Below are 20,609 nucleotides of genomic sequence, written 5' to 3'. Positions count from 1 at the left end.
GGAGATGGACATAGCTTTGACAGAGACATAACCGAACAGCAGCAGCTTTGTCTACTCACACCCCTTTCCTCTCTCACACAAGTCACTTAAGCTCAGGCCTAACAGCCAAGCTGCTCTAGTGACACGGTCTCTCTCACAGAGCCGACTTCAGCCAGCTCCTCTTCCCCAGCAGCCATGAATTCATCAGTCCTCATGAGCCCGGACTGTGGCAGGATGTTCTGCACTTGCTGGTACCCAGTGTGAGGAATGCCTTTGGCATCCATGGCCCCTACACGTGCCCCTGGGCACACACCCACAGCAGACTGCCATCTCAGCCCTTTCAGAAAGAGGAGGTCTCTTACACCATAGCTTGCTACTAGCCCTGTCTCAGCCCAGAAGAACAGAGCCTCTCATCCCTGAACTTCAGAAGGATCAAGGCCAAAGCAATGCGCTGTGATTTCTGTAAGCCTGGGTAAGTTCCCTCCCCTACCAGGATCCTCCTAAAACCTACATAAACTCCCACTTCCTTGGATTACCAGGTCACAGATGCCAAAAACATCCCTCACCTCCCCAGTCCCAGACCCATCTGGCTCTCCTTCCATCATGAAGTCCCATGTAGGAGCTGTTTCCCTTTCTGACCTCCTACACCCACAGTGACTCCTCTGATCTGGTGTTCCCCACACTCAGACTCCAGGCTCTACCCTCCTGGAGAGCCCCTTTGCCCATGAACTCTGGATCATAACCCCTCCCTGGTGGCTCCCCGTTCAGCCTATTTGGATCAGGAACACCAGACATGGCCTCACTGTTTTCTTGGGGTCCTTTTTCCTCTTCTTGTCAGAGGCGTTGAGGTAGGCCTGCTCCCTGGCCCTGTACGAAGGGCCTCGGCTCAGCTCCCTCTCGCTGTAGGGGGGCAGGGTGTCCTCCCCTTCCTCCTGCTGAGGCGGTGGTGGCGGCTGCTGCGGCTGCTGCTGCGACTTCTCAGCTTTGTAGGTAGAGGGTGGTGACCAGGCATAGTATGTTCCCCCTCCTCGCTGGCTGGGCTGCGAGCTGAGCTTTGATGGGGTTTCACAAGGGTCACCACTCTCATCGTAGCTCCGGGATTTCCTCTCCAAGACGCTGCTGAGGTAGGAGTGATCGTATTTCTGGCTCCCTCCGGGCGTCCGGCTCACCAGCCTGGGCAGGTGCTTCTCCTCGTGGGCTCGTCTCCGGGGTGGGCTGTACGACCAGCCCCGATCCGAGTCCGTCAGCGGCTCTCGGTTCCCTCTGCTACGCTTGGTGTAGTACTCCTCCATGGAGCTGTCCTGGTGGGGCAGCCCGCCGCTGCGGCCGCCGTGCGACTCTGACCGCTCGAAACGCCGAGTTTCCTGACTGTCGGCCCGCCGGGTCCGCTGGCTGTAGGACTCTGCAAAGGCTGCCAGCTCATCCATAGAGACGGCCGGCACTCCCACAGAGAAACTCTTACGGGACAGCATCTCGGACTTGGATCTCTGCTGGCTGGAGGAGGGAAGAAGTAGTGTTAGACGGCAGGATCCACCTGTGCTCATCCCCTCAGCTGCCTTCACAGATAGTGGAGGGAAACACGCAGTCCTGGGGCATGACTCATGTTTTCATCATCTTCTGTAAGAAGAGATGTATCACATCCTCAAAATATCTGCTTCTCACAGCTTAGTGTGGATAGCTCAGACTCTACATGTCTAACACTACTGCAGAGTATTATTAATTAACCCCAGCATGCACCTCCCTCATCCTCCAGTATGCAGGGCTGGACTTGCTTCTCCTTGGCCCCAGAGCCTGGAGGTGCTTTCTTGTTGGGAAAACCCAAGAACCTGGCTACAGAAGCTCACAGCAGGGCAATTCTGAAGCAGGTTTAAAGACAGAGAGCTGGCACAACAGCCCAGTACTGAGGGAAGGAAATCCCTGCCACTGCCTTCAGGAGACTGGACTGCTGAAGGGAAGGATGCGTTATCTCTCTTCTAGGCACCAGAGTGCCAGTCCTTTAGACCTGGAGTACAGGTCTCGCTGCACCAAAGCACCAAGGTGCGACTACTAATCAAATGCACCAGCACTGGGAAGTGCTGGAGAGATCAGGTACAAATCTCAGGAGAGCACTTGGAGAAGGGTGGCTTGGCTTTCTAATGATCTCAGTTTTACATCCCACCTGGAATGGGGCTGGTACTTTGCTTTGCCCAGCTGGGTAGGCTTCAGCAGGCTTGTGGGAATCAGATTCATTCCAACCTGAGCTAATAACATTTCCAGATTTCATGTTTTTCTCTAACCTCTCTGTCCTGCTAAGAAGAACCAGAGCAGCAGAAAATGGAGAAGAGCTACCAGTCCATCTGTCCCTTCCCTTTTCTTTACCACTTTGCCAGATACAGCTGCCTCCCAACCAGCACCCCTCACCTGTGCCGGAAACTGTCCCGCTCGTCTCTGTAATCAGAGACAGCCTGTGATCTTGACGTGCTGCCCCCGCCAATCACTCCTGCCCAGTATTCAGGATCACCATCCAGGTCCTCTGCAGGAGGCAGAGGTTTCCTTCGCGCCTGGCGGTACGGCTGCCGGAAGTTCATGTCCTCTTCATGCAAAGAGCTGAGTTCAGAGATGGTGTTGTTATCTGCACGGGAGGTTGCACAAGACAAATGAGATAGGCATCACCTGATAGCATGTATGAGAAGGGAGGACAGAAAGGCTGTGCTGAGCCGAGCTGCGGCCTTTTCAGAAAGAAGCTGAGCTGCCCTATGTCAGAAAAAAACCAAAATGCAATCCATCTCTAAAGCCTTGATCAATCCTGCCCAAGACTCCTGGGGCTCAGTTTGGATGCAGAGCTGCTGCTAGAACTACAAGTCTTATGAACTGTTGGCTGGGATATTCTACGGGTATCGCAAATGGCATCAGATGCCCGTGTTCCAGATAACTGAGTTCAGCCTTTGTGCACAAATCCCCCCTCAGCCCTGCTTCGGTAACACATGTGAACTCTCCACCCTCGTGAGGTGGGCATCAAGCTTGGTGGAAGATCACCACAGCAGTTGTGCCCCTTCCTGGTGTGAGACAGGCTGGCTCTGGATTTGGCCTGACTTGCCCAGCTAAAACAAAACCAACCTCCTCAAAAAAAAGATTAAGAAAAAAGTAAGAGACTGTCTGAATCACCGTCAGTCTCTACCCTGTCAAGCACATTGACATCTGGAGGCCTAACATACCAATCTGGAGAGGTCTTTTTATAGTAAATCTTGTGGGTGGAGAAGACAGTGTGCTCAGCAATGACTGTTTTAGAAGTATATATAATTTGTTAGTTATGCCTAATCTGTAGAGAGCTTTGATGTAGTGTCATTCCCTAAAGCTTTTACCTTCATTGATTTGCAGGATCTCACGCGTCTGTTTTAAATGAGCCTCTACCAGTGCCTAATGTGGGTTAGCTCTGTGCAGGCCGGATGCTGCCCAGAGGAACCAAGCCCCCAGCCTGCTGCTCTGCACAGAACAGATGGAGGACAAAGAGCAGCACTGCAGGCCCTCCTCATACACACACCTTGTCCCACCACTGCACCTCTGCCTCCCAACGTGGAAAGATCCTCACTTGGGTTTGTATTCTGACATCCATTAAGTGCAGCCTCAGCCTTTATTTAGGGAAATCAAGCTTGCAAGAGGCTATGGGAAGACAGTGAGGAGTTCAACACAGAAGCTCAGTTCTGAGCTTGCATCATGTCCCTATTTACCACCCTCCTCCCCTTCACCTGCAGCTGTCCAACTGCCAAGACATCAGAAGCTGGTGAAGGGTCTGGAGCACAGGTCTTATGAAGAGCAGCCAAGGGAACTGGGGTTGTTTAGTCTGAAGAAGAGAAGGCTGAGGGGAGGTCTTTTCCAACCTAAATGATTCTACAGTACTATGATTCTATACTGAAGTGTGTACCACCTCTGATCTTATGTTGACCAGTGCCACAAGATCTGATGGCTTCTTGAGTCTTTCTTGTAGTCCCTACTCCTTCTGCAGGACAACAGTCACTCTAAACTACCTTTCTGCATCCTTCAAACCACACTGTGATCATTGCAGCCCACAAAACACACTTTTAGTATAATCATCCCTCTCCTATTTTGCCATGCTGGAAATTTACAGGCACCACACTGTAAAGACATACAGGAATTGTGATGACAATATCCCAGCTGTTATCACACCAAAGGCTGTAGAATACATGAGTATGGACTTGGCTTTTCAGATGCAAATGATTCAAGTGTTTAATTATCCAAGTGGACAATTTTCATGAGCATTTGAGTATCCCTCACCTTGTTGGTTCTAATTAGGATTATTAGGTAAGCAGCAGATCCTTAAAATCAGAACATACCTGTAAATGCCTAAAATCTATACTTTATGTGCCCCAAGTACCATATCCTGGACATCATATCCTAGAGGCTGGCTCAAAGGCAAAGCTAGTGAACTTTTAACTATGAATTTACAGTCTTTTTCAGGTCAGTGAAAAAAAAAAATCAAACCATGCTTGTTTCTCACATCGTTCTCGCATCCTCCTAGCTGGGTCAAACTGAGCCAGTTCTTTCTCAACGTAGTACAGCACCTTCATGGAGTCCCTCTCCTTGTCAGTCTGGATCCTGTACCCTTTGCGCACTGCTACAGAGTGAAGAAAAGCATTAGAGAAAAACACATTTAAGTTCAAGGAGACTTTCCAACAATATTGCTTTTACAGTTGAGGTCACATCTGCAGGCAGGTAGGCTGCATCTTCCAAAACAGAGTGAGTCAGTCCTTGCTTCAGAAGAAATTTGTCTATAACGTGGGATGTGAAGTTGTGAGCAGCTGCGTCATTTATAAAGTTTGCAGTAACAGCAAAAATGGTTTGGAAATGCCCAATCTGTACAACCAAATGCATCAAGTGGTGTCATCACCACAGAGTGATTCCACCTCCCACAAAGGATGGCAGAGAGAACAGTAGCACTCATTTCCCCTTCCTCAGCACTACAAAAAGGATTTGTCATGGTAGGAGAGAAGTAGTCCCAGAAGATCAGGTTTCCTCTATGCAGGCGGGGCCATAAGCTCCCTGTCTGCAGGGGAAGCAGGTGGCTGAGCATTTGGGAGCTGTCACTCTGCAGGACCACTCCACCCTCCCATCCCTGTGAATTCTGCTCACACAGGTTGAAGAGCATGTGGTAGGAGAAGCTCCAGAGAATACAGAAGGAAACACAGGAAGTTCCACAAAGCACATCACGCTGCTTTGAGATTTATACTGAATCCAATGATGGGGCCAATCAGGTCACTGGGTAACTGCGAAACGGCCTGCTCAGGTGTTCTTTACATGCTTTGTTCTACAGGAAAGGTATGTCTTACACATACATTAAGTGCTTGACTCCTGGATTATTTAATTTGCAGGGGAAGTCTGGACAGCTTTTTTGGCTTTTCCATACTCCCATGCGTAGAGAAACAGCCCCTACACACCTGGAGCCAGAGCAGCTCTAACTCTGGCAGGTTGGCTCCATGCACACTTTATCTCCTAACCCTACAAGCAGCTTGACTACCTCAAGGTAGGGTCTATAGGCAGCAAGCAGAGAACTCCGCCTATCAGGACTCTGAGGAAAATACAGCTTTTATAGCAGATTATTTAAGAAAGGTCTCAGTCTGAGGCCATTTCAAGACTGACAGAAACACGGGTCTAAGTACAAAGGAGGACCACAACCCACAAATTCAGCCTCATTAGAGAACTGTCATGAGGACAATTCACGTTAACGCTACAAAATGGAACTTGTCTGCCTTGCAAGGGGTTAGTATGTTCCCTTGTGTGAATACTGCAGTATGGCATGAGCGCTCCTCTTGTGGCACGATTTAAATACTTGGACGGTGGTTTTGAGCCAACCTGTTCTGTTTTATCCCACAGCCCAATACATCAAGCTACTGACATATGGGTTTGGTAGTACGTTGCATAGTATATGCACTGCGTGGGCTGAACAAGGACTTGGCAGAGGTATTCTTAGGCACCTTCTGTCCTAGAGTGCTATGCATGTGTCTGTGCACTATTAAATAACCATGCTCTGCTTCAGAAATGGCTGTGCCATAGAAATGGGTAGAATGATTCCTGTCATAATCCCGCAAATTGCTTCAGGACAAAAGGTCTTTACTGTGGGTTTTGACTGTACACATGTAAGGTAAGTAACTACATCCTGAAGTATTACCTTGTGTATCTGTACATGGGAAAGGTATTAGATGCTAAAACACAGTATGGGTCTATCAGGGTCCTGCTTTCAATGTGTCTCCAGACAGTTTAGGTGACAGCAGTCTGGACTTCTGCTGTGTTTTATTATCCCCACAAATGTGTGCACAATGACGGCAAGTCACAGAACACAAGGAGCCCTGCCTCTGCCTTCCCAAGTGGAAGGCCATCACGTCTCTTGAAGGGAGGTTGCTGCTGTGAGGGGGGCTGGACTGACAGGCCTCAGAAGCGATGACTCCTGCTGCACTGCACAAGCAACAGCAAGGCGAGCTCTCCACCTCACCATCGTGGCTGACATCTGTCTGATACCTTGCCAGGAAAGAGGCCTCTCGCTATTCTTTCTTCTAATGTGTCTACCAGGAGCTCAGCTAAGCTGCCACTTCATTTATACAGAAACCAGCAAACAATCTATCAGCTGGAAATGACCCTGACCTACTAATAACCTTTGGGGAACTTGAACAGGCAGCTTCCAGACTCCCCAGAGTCTCCTCAGTCTTCCCAGAGCCACTACTCACACTGAGGCTGTACCAAGTATCTATTTGGGCAACATCTATAGCTCCTGGAACTGATGGAGAATTAGCTAGGCTTTATGCTAGCTTTATGCTCGACTTGCTATTGCAGCTGTGTACCAAAAAGCAAATTAATTTCTTGGTTAATTCTGTAAGCAGTAGAAATTAACTTTGGATTTAAATCTGCAAAGATGACAGTGAACAGTTCATAAGTATTTTCCATTATAGATGAAGCATATTTTGTCTCTAAATTTATTTATTAAATACTTCTTGCCATGATACTGAATGTTCAACTTAATAAATCTCTTTATTATTCCTTCATGTGAGAATCAAAGATATTATTGCTTCCTCCTCACACCCTTCTTCATCTGTAAACTGCCATAACCCTTTAATAAGGTCGGAATATTTTTAGACCCATCTTAATTATAAGGGAATAAAGATGCAGAGATATTAACCACTGGTCCAGAACCATACACTGAAGTCAAAGGGAGTAGAACATTCTTTCCTGTTAGACCATTTTTGCTTCTCCTGAACAGTTCATAAATTTCTAATATTTAATTTGCATTTAACGAGACACTTTTTTTAATATTCTGTGGGTGGAACCAAGTCAGCCAAAACTGTAAGCTGTTTTTGCTCCCCAGAAAGGACAGCACTACTGTTTTTTCAGACAAGTGTGGTTAGGAAGTAAATGATGTCTCATCCTTATATACTTTCTATATTAAAGGTCTAGAGTCCAGCTCTCAGATCAAAAGCTTCCCTATGTGCATGGTTTAAAGAATCTATGCAAGAGTCTCCAGGTAACGACTCACTTTAAAATAGACAGAGTATACATGCTAACTTCTGTGTTGCCAACACTTCTAAATAAAAGAGCTGAAAGTTTGTGGGATTTTTTCCCTATTCAGCTTTAAGTTTAGGATGCAGTTCCAGGCTTCACTGGAGCTCCGTCACATGGCTTTTATGTAACCTTAGACAAATTTTCTAAATATCATGCCTGAGTTTGCTCACTAGATCACCTCACTGGGGTCATTTATAAGCACAAAAACTATCTAGGGCAAAGGCTATCCTTTTTAGCCTGGCAACCAGGACTACAGAATCCTCCATTCTCTGTCCCCCAGCACTTCTGATCCCATTTTTTAAAATAAACTTGACAGAAAGGTTGAAGTCTCAAAGATACCAAGTTTCAGATCAGACCTGCTACACTGGCTGCGTGGAGGACACAGAGACCATAATTAGTGCTCCTTCTGAGAAAAGGACTTTATTATAAACTCAAGCATTACCTGTTTTGTTTAGCTTGCTGTCTGACCTACCAGCAAATGAGTAGCTTGGAACAGCCACATAACGTTTTCTCTTCTACAGCCTGTAATTAGGGGATATTCTGGCATTGTGGAGGACCTTAACAGAAATGGAACAGGGTGCATGGTATCACCCTTCCTTAGCTCCACGGTTCAAGGAACACCTTGGAACAACAAGTGCATGATCTAAGGGTTTCTCCATAATATTGAAAAAAAAAAAAATTAAAAATAAGAAAAGCTTAAGAACCTCTATTCTATTGCCGCAGCAGTTAAAATTCTGTAATAATGGTTTTATTTTCCATACATAGTATTTCCTGTCAAGTCCTGAGTTGAGGGATTAAGTCCCACCAGCTGATTTGGATTATATAATAAATGCATCTTTCTTTGTAATGAACATGGGATGTTAAAAGCCATTCCATTTGGTTACCAAACACATCCACAGTTTTTCATTCTGCATTTCTGCTCTGTTAGTAACGTACAGCAAAGACAAGACTGGGGTTGTGATCTGACTTAAAAAATCCCTAGAGTTCCCGTGGCCAACACCACACTCTGCATGCACTAACATTTTTCACAGGAGAAAAAAACCTAAGCGCTGGGCTGTCATTCATCATTTTCTGACAAAGGTTTTTGAATTGGATACATTCTGCTTTGGATCAGTGATTGATTTATTTCCTATTTCAAAATGCTCCATTGCAGAGCTCTGTCTGATTTCAGTGAAGAAAAAAAAGTATGATTGTTGAAGGAAAAAAGGTTAATGTACTGACTGGGGCAGCGGAAGGATGTGTGGTGTTGTTCCAAAACCTTAATTACTTGCTTATGCTACTTGATCTAGTCTTTTTGGAAGCGTCTTATCAACACACTGTCATGAACAAATTTAACAATTGATAATTAGCGTGGTGCTTTGAAATCAGACATGTGGCTGGATCAATGGCAAACATACTGTATGTCATATATATATATATATATCAGTATGGTGACTCTACGTTGGGGAGAGTCACTTCTGCTGCAGCGTGTTTGAATTTAGACAGCCACTCTGATCCTGAAATGCTAGCATGTGGCTAAATAGCTGCCCTCTTTTTCCTTGATGGCAGCTTCCTTTGCAGCAGGAGAAGTGACCCTCACCAAGATAGAGTCATCTTCCTGATACTCTACGTCTGACATTGATCCACAAGTCCTTTCTAGTTAGAAGTCTTTTATCATTCCCATTTCACAAATGCAAAGGCTGAACATAAAAAAGTGACCTACTGACTTCTGTAAGATAGGGGGGAGGGGGCCCAGCCCCAAATGCTCATGGGCAGCGATACCGAGGGAGCATGTCCTTGTGCCCAAAATGCCATGGGGACAGTAAAACATGCTGCAGCAAAATACTGCTGCCAGAGGGCAAGCAGTGCTCTACAGAGGGTAGGAAGAACAGTTTACCAAGAGAGAGCAGCTTGCAAGGCATCAGCTCTAAGGGGAAAATGGCCACCGCCTCTGCTCCTCTGAAATAATCTTCATCCTTCTGTCCTCTGCAAGTAAATGTTTGCAGTAGTAATGAGAGGGATCCTGGGCATGAACTTGGCCTCCCATTCCCTGCTGACCTAATTAGGCACCCACAGACTGACACTGTGCTGATGGTACTAGAAAAGTTGGACCATGTGGCCCTGAGGGATGCAAACGTCATTGTCAGAGCCAGGATTAAAAAGCAATTTTCTCTGTGTTTCCTCTGTTCATACCACTCTGTCAGTGATAATCATTCCTCCCTTTCCCAGCCCTGCTCCCAGTAAAAGGACTGAAGGTTGTGCCTGGCACTGCAAATTACCATTTTGGCTTCCTCCGCTGGAGTCACTTGGGGCTAAGGGAGGGGGGTGTGACTTATCCCTCAGCACCGCAGGAGAGGGGACACCAGCTACAGGAACACTGGGTATGTAGTACGGACCGGGCATGGTAGAGACTGCGGGAGGGTACCCAGCTTTTGCTGCCTTGCCGGCTACATACACTGAAAAAGAAAAAGAACAGCAGTCAGCATCACACTAGCCTCCCACGGACCCACACGGCACGTGGCCGAAACTTGCACATCACCAACACTGGTGACAACACAGCAGGAGATAACTGGACAAATGAAAGGACAAGGACCAATCTGAATTCTCTAAGCATCAAAGGGCACTGAGGGGAATCTGAGAAGTGAGAAGTGCACATGGTGGGTCAGATGAGCATTGCAACATGCCCAGCAACCAAAGGACATTCAGCGTGTTACAGCCGGTGTTACCACTGCTGTGATTTAGTGGCAGTTTGGCTTTAAAAACAATGGATTACTCAAGTAGCAGGGATGAGGCTCATCAAAGTTGACAGTCTGCCTGAGCCTGACCAGGAACCTTGCTGGGCTGCGATGATTTTGCACTGTTGTAGAGGGCAGCTGCTTTGGATTGCCAGGAACAAACCTCCCAAGATGCTCTTAGCTCTGACCCACAACATCCACTGACACAACAGCTCTGGAAGGGGAGCATGACACTTTGGAGGAGCAGGCACAGCTGCCAAGGCAGGGAGGGTTCGTGGAATTACATTTGTAATTAACTTTGAGCACTCAACCATTGAGCAATAGGTCAGATGTTTCACCCTCTAAGAACTAGTTCTTAGTCAAGCAAAGTGCTCAGGGCAAAGGAAGCAATATGATCAGATTCTCCTGTTCTGCTAGGGAGCAGAAGTGTATGAGAAGATTTGCACCAGGCTTGGACAAAGTCACTTACGCGCCCGGGGACAGCAGCAGGACTCAGGACAGCAGGGGCAGCGGACGTAACAGCAGCAGCTGTGTGGGCAGCACTGGCACCAGCAGATCCCAACCAGGAGGAAGAACAGGAATGCCCCCAGGATCACCAGGCCTACAAAGACCCACTCTGGAAAACAAGGGGAGAAAGAGAAATACTTACAGGACTGCAGTCACCATGGAAGGGAACATCAGCAACCTCCTCCCAGGGGAGAGCAAGGGGCAAAACAGATAGGTGAATAACAGGAGTGGACTCCCTGCGGGTCTAGGACTACATCTCCCTCTGCATCGAAGCAGAAATGGCACATGACAGTGAGAAACGGTGCTGCAGAAACGTAGTCCCTTCTTGCGATGTCTGGCTGGCTGAGGGGCAACCAGCACAGAGGTGGGAGCTCTGGTTCCCCAGCACAGAAACCCTTCACCCCACAGCAGACCTGTACGAATGCTGCAGGACATGCTCTATTAGCATTTGGATCTCATCAAAGACTCATTCTTCCTGGGCATGTTCATGCCCTGCTTGTGTGTTTGTTCCCTACCCACATTCTAGTTTTAATGGGACAAACGATGGTGAAAAGCACACTAAAAATAGTTCAGTAAATGAGCCAGGCCTGCCCCTTCGCAACTAGGCCCACGCATGCAATTATTCTTTTGAATGTGCCGAACGAACATCCTATTCAGGCACTGCAGGCCAGCCAGGGAACCTAACAACCGCTTTTTTTCTTTATCCTGCTGAAGCCTCACATGATGTCTGCTGGGCCCTGAAAGGGAGTGGCTGAAAACACCCTACAAGTGAAAGCACGGAAGAACTGCTCCACAAAAAACAGGATGGGATTTGAATGGGAAGGGGAGTGAGAAAAGGTTTCTCAAACTTTGCTGCTGGAAAATCTGCAGTGGCAGCGGCTGTGGTGGAAGCAGGTGCCCAGCCCACGCAGGGGCAGGTCCCAGCTCTGCATCTGGCCACTTTGCAATCTACCAGGGATTGCATGCACAGGACCACACCTACTGCCACATGGGGATTCCCTGGATTAAGGAAATGGTCAGTGAACACATCTGGACCTGCACATGGGTCAAAGCAATCCCACGCACAAATACAGGCTGAGCAATGAGTGGACTGAGAGCAGGCCCGAGTAGAAAGACTTGGGATATTAGTGGATGGAAAACTACTATGAGCCAGCAATGTGCGCTCACAGCCCAGAAAGCCAACCACATCCTGAGCTGCATCAAGAGCAGTGTGGCCAGCAGGTCAAGGGAGGGGAATTTCTCCCCTCTACTACTCTCTTGTGAGACCCCACCAGCAGTTCTGTGTCCAGCTCTGGGGCCTCCAACATCAGAAGGACACGGACCTGCTTGAGCGGGTCCAGAGGAGGCCACAAAGATGCTCAGGGGGCTGGAGCACCCCCTGTGAGGACAGGCTGAGAGAGTTGGGGTTGTTCAGCCTGGAGAAGAGAAGGCTCTGGGGAGGCCTTATAGTGGCCTTCCAGTATTGAAAGGGGCTACAGGAAAGGTGGGGAGGGACTCTTGATCAGGGAGTGTAGGGATAGGACAACGGGTGATGGTTTTAAACTGAAAGAGGGTAGATTTAGATTAGATATAAGGAAGAAATTCTTTCCTATGAGGGTGATGAGGCACTAGAACAGGTTGCCCAGAGCAGCTGTGGCTGCCCCCTCCCTGGCAGTGTTCCAGGCCAGGCTGGACGGGGCTTTGAGCAACCTGGGCTAGTGGAAGGTGTCCCCGCCCATGGCAGGGGGGTTGGAACTAGGTGGTCTTTAAGGTCCCTTCCAATCCAAACCATTCTATGATTCTATGAAGTGTCAAGATACTGAATGTATAGAAGGCCTGAAGTTGATTTTACATCAGAGAGATGCACCAACCTATCTAGAAGTCAGACCACAGGTGAGGAGACTCCAGGTGTACTCAGGCAGTTATTCAACCACCTTGGAAAGACAGTAAGAAAGCAATGAAAAAAAGCAGTAGACTGCTGTTTCCAAACAGAAATCCAGTGATCACTAAGGGGTCTCCTGGTACGTTATTAAGATCAAGAAGTATTGATACAAGGATTGCAATGTGAGTACAGAATCACACTGGAAAAATAATGCACCTCTCACCTGCATTGCATAGCTGAAAAGTCGAGGAAAAACCTTCCCCTTGGAACAATCAAAACAGAAGTTTTTCCTAGTTCTTAATAAAATGCAAAACTAAGAAGTGTAATTTTTGATTCATCCACAGCATTCACTTTGTTGTAGTTTTCCTTAAGTCTTTTACAAACAATTCTCTTTTTTAAATGCCATTTTTAAACTAAAACTTAAAATTTCCTTTAAAAAATGTCAGTGAAAGATCTGGCATTTACAAATCAAAACATTTCAGAAGTGTCAAGGGAAACGTTTTATATTTTTGAACATTTTATTTCTTTTTTGGCTGAAATAGATGAATTTCGTTTAAATTTGCAGATAATTTTGGTCCTTGTGGAGTAATTTTTTTTTAAATGAAGTTACTATATGCTGAGAAAAAAACAGCTAATGAATAAGGAAATGTCTGGAGGGAAGCATTCATGAATGAAAAAGTAAGAGCTGAGAGGAGACTACTGATACAGTTCCTCAAGCGCCAGTTCTACAAGCTATCTCGTTTAATATTTTCATGAATGACCTTGACACAGGAAATAGGAATGTGTTAATGTATCCTGAGGGTAAGAGGCAGGGAAGCATTGTCACTAAAGATGAAGACTGGGATATGTTACAGAAAGGGCCAGTTGTCCTTGGGCTTACAACAAAAAACAGGAAAATGCAGCAATATACTGAACTTCAAGATATGCAGCAATACTTTCAAGGTCACATGTTCAAAGATTAAAAACAAATTCTGTTTTTCACAGGACTTCATTAGTTGAAAAGAACCAAAAAACAAGAGAAATGATCCAGTATACTATTCCGTCCTAGGACAAATGGGACCACTTAAGGTGGGCCACAAAAATGGCAAATGTAATCTTATGCCCAATAGAGGAGGAATTTCCAGAAGCGTTAAGGAAATGTTAGTGCCATCATACAAGGTCTCCATATAACTTCATCTGAAGTTACTGATGTTATACAGCTCTGGTCATCTTTGTACAAGAAAAGATGAATTCAGGGATTTGAGGGAATGAAGGGACTCAATAGCCTGCCTTGCAGCAGGAGAGCTGAAGCTTGCTGCATTAGTCTATTAAAAAGCACATCAAAAAAAGCGATCCAATGGGAGAGAGAAAGGCTAAACCCAGCCTTCTCTCAGGATATCAAGCAGGATAGCGAGCCAGACTATCCTTACCCCTCCTTCCTAATCTATGCCAATCCGAGCAGGGCAACAGCTCCGGGGCTTTTTCTTCTGTCATGTTCTCATCTTGCTCTCCATGACCATCACTGACTGACACAGAGATGGCCGTGAAATAGCATCACATGACAGAAGTGCCCAGCCACAGCCATGCACTGAAGCTCAGGTGTCAGATCTCCAGAGCTATTAGTGAACAGTTCACAACCACTCCATAAAGGATAAAAGCCTGGTAGAGGAAAAAACCAAACAGCAAGTCCATTTTATCTGTGGTCTCTTTGAAAACGTTCTAGGAGTACAAAAGGAGGTCAGGTTAGTATGTCCATTGCACATTGCAAGATACTCACTCAGTACCGGGAGTGGATGTTTGAAATCAGTGTCCCACTCACAGGGACCTATGAATCGGGAAGAATTTTACCTCATGGGAAGTTAGACCATTTGCTTCTCTGATGAGGTTAAGAAAAAAGCAAAAGTGCCTGCTGGCTTCTCCTTTATGCACAAAACTGGGATTCAACCAGTTCCAGATACAACTGTGTAACCCTGAGATTCAAATAACTACCAAGCTGAAATGCTGTGTCCCCTCGCTGCCTGTAAACTACTGTTCTGTTCTTGCAGGAGCATCTGCTTTTGTTTATTCAGGTAACAGGCAATGCTAACGGCTGAAATGGGGTTTGCCGCTGCCTTTTACACTTTCTTGTCGTTTATACCCATGCAGTGGGGGTACCAGAAAGCTACCTAGCCAATACACAAGAACGTTATACCCAGTCAATAAAACTGTAAATAGTGGGGAAAAAGAAGTGTTAGGCAACACAGAACCAACCTCTGTCTATGCTGAAAAGACCTCTCCTGCCATGCTGAACTTCCAGGGAGCTTTGGGTTACACTGGAGGCGGGGGAGTGTCTGTCTTCTCTCTGTTTGCATCTTTGGGACAGACTTGAAAATAACTTCACACATTTATGTGGAGTTGCATTTTTGCACAAACGTGTGAAAGAAACACTGCTTGGGCACCATCAGGGGATGATCAGATGACTCAAGGGCTAAATGTTCTCACAGCTTTTCCCTTTCAAGGACAATCTGTTGCACAGTCTCTGTTTCCTCTGCAAGGAGTGCCAGAACTGGTGGCTCTCATTAGTTTGGCTATAGCAAGGGATATATCATGGGCACAGAGCTCTCATGTCTGTCCAACCACCTGGTGTTACCTAGATAACGCCCTAGCCACGCAGCCCAAGAGGGGCTGTGCACTGATGGGTTGCTAACCAGTGCTCTGTTTCTAGCACCTCCTGTACTACCATCTGTGGTGATGGCTGTAACGGTACCCGCAGGACAGGGTCTGGGCAAAGTTCCTGCTGCACAAGAGCAGCTGACGTACATAGCCATAGGGGCACACAGGGCTGCCAAGGTCTCACAGGCTGGAGGAGCGTTACCTTTGTGCCGGCAGGGGGAGAACAGAGAGCTTGACATAAAACCTCCCCTGAACAGCGCTGGCATTTCTGCCCTCACATGGATTCTGGCATGGCATCAATCATCTCTGTATGTTGGCTCCCAGCACAGCCATTCCTCCCCCAAGCCCCAGCATCAGCGCTCTCAGATCTCAACCCAACACACCTCTCCAGTAAGCAATAGGCTTCTCTTTTTATACCCAGATAAAACACACATACGAGTGAAACATACACCACAGAGATGCTGCAGAAGGATAAACAGACAAGATGACAGAGGACTGGGTGATTGAAAGGTGAAATGACTGAATACCTGGCATAATCTCCACAGCAAAACTGGGCAAGAGATCAGCAAGCAGCCCTGTCCTGCCTAGAAAAGACAGAAGGAGGAGAACAAGGAGAGAGGTTACTGCAGGAAAAACACACTCCCCAGCCCCTGCTTTAGGCTCCAGTCCCCTTCCTCATCAGCCCACTTGCACTGTTAAGTGAATTCCTATCAACCATAGATGTCATCCTGCTCGATGTCTGGTGTCTGCCTCTGCACTTCTGCCATTTCTGTGTCCTTGCATTTTATCTTTATCAGCAGAGCTGGGGGGAAAGAATCTGGAACAGAGCTTCTCCAATCTAGGCACAAAATGACAAGAAGAGGGAGGTCCCCTTAGCGTGGTTACATCATAACATCTTTGGAGTTATGTTCTACACATGCAGAAAGCTCCTGGAAATGCACAACAGCCCTCAAACAGAAGGATTTAGTTTACTTTCAAAATGTACTGATGTAGTTTGGATGGATGTTAAATATCTTTAACCCAGGGCCCTTGACAAGTCAGGCACATGCATCCAACACCCATGGGTGATGCTCTCCGTGTGGGGCTCTGCAATTGCAAAGACAGCCCCAGGAAAGGAGTCTTGAAGCATGACTGTGAGTATGTGCTACTTATTTCAAGATTCACGAGCAACTTGGTGAGGTTGTGTGATATAAGGCCATCTCTCAAGTGAAGCAAACCAACCAGGGAAGGATTCGTGTAGAGATCTGTAGAATCACTTTGCAAAATTAAAAAAAAAAGCAAGTAAACTTCTAATTTATAACTGAATACAAACAAAATCCAAGCCCAAAGGCAGCTTGGTACCTATTTGTTTTGGCACTGAATGTCTGGAATATTTCTAACACACAGCAAACATCCTGCATGGTGTTCAGCTATAATTTACACACACCTGCGCATCGCAGAACTGCCCTACGTGCAGCTGTGCTGCATACTCTTCCATGTAGCACCAGGATCATGCTAGGTGTTTTAAAGACATGCACAAGGTAGGAGAGCTGCACTCTGAAGAGAGACATATATTGTGAATATAACATAAGCAGCTACAGGTAAGCCAATGCAAAAGTGGTATAAAGCTACCTTTAACCTCCCCACATGCCCTTGAGGTCCTGCACTAAGCAGCACTCAGACACAATGACAAACTGGATCCCAAGTTCCTTGGCCTCTAGTCTGTCCTTGAAGTGTGTTATAATGAAACTCCCACTGTGCATTTTTTTCTCAGTGCTTCAGCAGAGGTTCTCTAAAGATCAAAAATCCACAAGGATGCCTGCTGGAGCCATAATAAACATACTCTGAATGCAGGCAGTGCTTTGCAACCAGTTGCAACTCATCAAAGCTGTCTAGTACTCACAGTAACGCCATCGTGATGAGGTGCTCCTGAAGCCTTAGCAAAAGATACAGCGCTGATCCTTCAGATAATTTACTACTTTGAAGGGGGACTCTTGCCATCAGTCTACTGCAACATTTTCATCTACATATACAAAGAGTTTCATGACATTCTTAGCAGTCCATTTTCTGAAAGAATCAAGTGTCCAAACTGCTCACAGCTAGCTTGTTATGGGAAAGTGCTCACGTACGCTTTCTGCTCACGAGATACAGGTACGTATACAACATATGTGTGGCTTAAGTCTCCAGTGCCACAAGCAGGCTCCAAACACATGCAACAAATGTATGCTTTCTGTCACAGTATGCTAGATTTACATTACGTTCCACATGCATATTAAATATATTCCTTATTTTCCCAGCAAGCACAAAAAGATATGCGATTCTTCCACAGGTCTCTGCGTGTGTATGTGAGCAATGTACACGTGAACCACATGCACGCAGAATATACAGGCAGACACAGGCATGCAGCTTGCCTCTCATGTTATCATCTCCACACAAGCTCACATGGAGCCCTAGTCTGAGAGCAGACATGAATGGACAAAAGCTGGAGGTACAGAGCTAATTTAGGGATGGGATTTGTGGTACCAGAGGTAAGGGAGTGACTCCTATAAAGAACGGAATCTCCATCTCTTGAGTCCAAATAGGCGCCTGTTTTATTGTGAACCTACTCACAGAGCCCTGATCCCTGCCAATGCTGGGTCTTATGGGATCAGGAGGCACCACATGTTCAAGAGGAAAGAAGCATCCCTCAGAAATAAATGACTGAGAACTTGGTAACTCATTACAAAGACAGCCAAAACAGTTCCTCTGAGCTACCTATGAGCAGTCAAGTACTTCCCTGCTTGTGCAGCCTTGTTCGGCTCTCTTGAATATCTGCTTGGGGAATTTGCTTCCCCTGCCCTGCCAGCAAGCCCCGGAGGCCCCACAGCCACCAGTGGGGAATGCACAAAGCCTGGGAGGACCGAGGCAGCAGCGAACCCGACCCCAACTCAGCCTGAACTCTGCCGCTGTGACTAGTCCAGCTGACAGCCAGCAAGCACAAAGCCTGCCTCTGGACTGCTGTGCCCCCAGCAGCTTTCAGCGCACCCCAGCTCTCCCCCATCCCTGTCCTGGGCAAAATTAATTCACTGATAACCCTTCTCCACACCCTGCACTTCCCCCTTAGCGGGAGAAGCCAACAGGAGGGGGCTGCCCGCCGCCACGGCTGCCTCACGGTTGCCACGGCAACGGGAGGCTCCCGCCGCTGCCCCTCAATGAAGGCGACTCTCCTCTGGCTGCCAGCAACAAGTGAAGCACAAGCTCCTGCCAGCCCGCCCGGCAGCCGGGGGGTGCAGGGACACGACGGCTCAGGGGGAGCGAGGGTCGCCACTGACTCTCGCCTGCCTGGCCTGTGCAAGCCTGGCCCGGGCCTGGGTGCACCCCAAAATCCAGGCGGTAGCCAGTCGAGGGGGCCCGGGGTGTCACACAGTGCCCGAAGCTGTGGCAGAGAGCAGGGTTTCAGTGAGCCAGGCTGCCTTTTGGACCCACAGCTGAAGCACCTGCCATGAGGCAGCCACAGCACCCACGGCCGGTGCCCTCCCGGCTCTCTATGCCCAGGCTGCTCCTGCCATGGGCGTTAAACTCACTTCACTTCTCTCGGGGTTTTTTTTTTTAAGAAACCTTTAAGGTGGAGGGCTGGGGTTAGATAGCAATCGGTGGGGAGAAAACAATTTTGTAAAACATCCTGCCAGGAGACCATCTGGCCACACCACCTCTGCATGGTGGCTCTGCCTGCCTGAGAAAGAGGACAGCAGGCACTCCAAGACACAGCTGCTGGGCACACCTGTTGGGCACGGCTGCCCAGTTGCTGCTCTGTGTCGCCACCCGCAAGGGCTACCTGTCCTCTGCGCAAGCTCTCACCCAGCAAGACACTCCAGGGGAAAGAGGGAAGAGATGATGGCTGCATTTACCAGGGTTGTTCCAGGCGGCTCTGTTGGAGCTAGGAACTTGTCCTCATTCCAGCACGGATCTGGGACACACTCCTGTCTCTATTCTCACTGTGTGGCTGTAGGGCTTTATTACCCACCCACAGTGGCCTCTCGCTGGGCACCCCACAGGGCCCAGACCCCAGCCAGCCTTGAAGCTTGTGAGGCCCCAGTCTGCACTGGCAGAGTGCAGGAGGAGGAATGGGAGAGGAAAAGCTGAGGGGGTGCAGAGCAGCTCCAGAAGGTACAGAGATACAGAAGAGGCAAGCGAGGACAGGAGTTAATACGCAGGAGGCAGGCAGGTGACAGAGTGAGAGAGCAAAAAGCAGCAGATCTGGGAGGACCTGGAGTCAAGCAGACAATTAGCAGACAGTCTGCAGAGAAGAGACACAAAAATAATTAGGGTAAGTGGTACAGCTGAAAAGAAATGATGACATGAATAAAGCAGGCACAGGTGCAGTCAGGGACATGGCAATTGGGTAAATACAGGAACATGGTAAATACTGGCAATTGCATAAATGTGATAAATATTGGGTAAATATGGGAATAACTGTTGAATTGGTTTCCCTGTTGAGGGCTGCCTCCACAGCACTACCTGCAGCAGTGGGATCATGGGAGGCAGCAGCTACAGAGGAAACTATTTCTTCCTCAGTGGCAGAAAAATTTGCCAAGCTGTGCCACAGCAAGAGGCCTCTGGTATGGGACACTGCCCTGAGGGGAGGATGGAAAGCACCAGAGAGGAAGTGTGGCCCTTGTAAATCAGATACTTTTCCAAGGAAGCTGCTGTGAGATTTATTGGGAGAGCATGGTTCTCCAGTGAGTTCCTCCATGCTCCCTCTGCTCGGAGTAAACTTTATTCTTTCTTCCCATCCTTCTCTTCAATTGGAGGGAGAAACAGCAGCAGCCCTTCTTGGAGATCAAAGTTTTAGCAGGCAACAAAGACCTCCAAGGAGGCTGTTGCCATAGCTACCTTAGTAATGGAGGTCTTTTAATCACACCAGTCTCCTTTGTAAGCAGCGTGTGGCTGTCTCTGGCAAATAAGGAGGAGAAGAGGGGTAAAAAACCTTGGCAACAAGTAGCACTTCTAACTAGTGTGAAATAAATAACTAAGAGTAGGCTGGGCTAGGACGAGGGGGATTGGACCCAGATTACAAAGGCAGCAGCACAGTGGTCCGGGGCAGAGCAGCAGTGCCTAGCAAGGAAAGGACAAGCACTCTGGGGGTGGAAGGACGCCAGCAGCCTTCCTGGCATCAGTGCCTTTCCTGGATTTTTAAGATGAGGGCTCGCGTGCCAGTCACTTCCTTCACCTGCTGGCGCTACCCGCCTTCGGTCACGAAGGTGCAGCTCAAGGTCGGAGAGCCCTCGCCGCGAAGTTGCTTAGAGACACCTCCCCGGCTGAGATCTGGCCCTCTCATCCCCAACACATGGCCAATAGCACTGACATCTCTGCCAACTGCTGTGACCAAGTACTGCCTCAGATGCTACTGGCAG

The 20,609-nt window shown here is 47.8% G+C and overlaps 1 protein-coding gene across 5 annotated transcripts in view; it reads right to left on the bottom strand.

The window, feature by feature from the left end:
- ILDR2 (immunoglobulin like domain containing receptor 2) overlaps positions 1-20,609 on the bottom strand; it is a 44,280-nt gene that overhangs the window by 7,167 nt on the left and 16,504 nt on the right. For 2 of the 5 annotated variants that reach the window (XM_074900331.1, XM_074900294.1), the window contains exons 4-9: positions 15,765-15,821; positions 10,708-10,854; positions 9,783-9,959; positions 4,475-4,591; positions 2,380-2,590; positions 783-1,473 (exon numbers count right to left, since the gene is read on the bottom strand). In XM_074900331.1, the coding sequence (XP_074756432.1) occupies positions 783-1,473; positions 2,380-2,590; positions 4,475-4,591; positions 9,783-9,959; positions 10,708-10,854; positions 15,765-15,821 (1,400 nt within the window). The remainder of the gene's footprint in view (positions 1-782; positions 1,474-2,379; positions 2,591-4,474; positions 4,592-9,782; positions 9,960-10,707; positions 10,855-15,764; positions 15,822-20,609) is intronic. The other 3 variants (XM_074900304.1, XM_074900315.1, XM_074900323.1) reach the window with 3 other exon arrangements.

The sequence above is a fragment of the Athene noctua genome, chromosome 1 (assembly GCF_965140245.1).
Source record: "Athene noctua chromosome 1, bAthNoc1.hap1.1, whole genome shotgun sequence".
Classification (NCBI taxonomy): domain Eukaryota; kingdom Metazoa; phylum Chordata; class Aves; order Strigiformes; family Strigidae; genus Athene; species Athene noctua.
The sequence above is the reverse complement of the archived record's forward strand: the minus strand, read 5'-3'. Positions and strand labels throughout refer to the sequence as shown.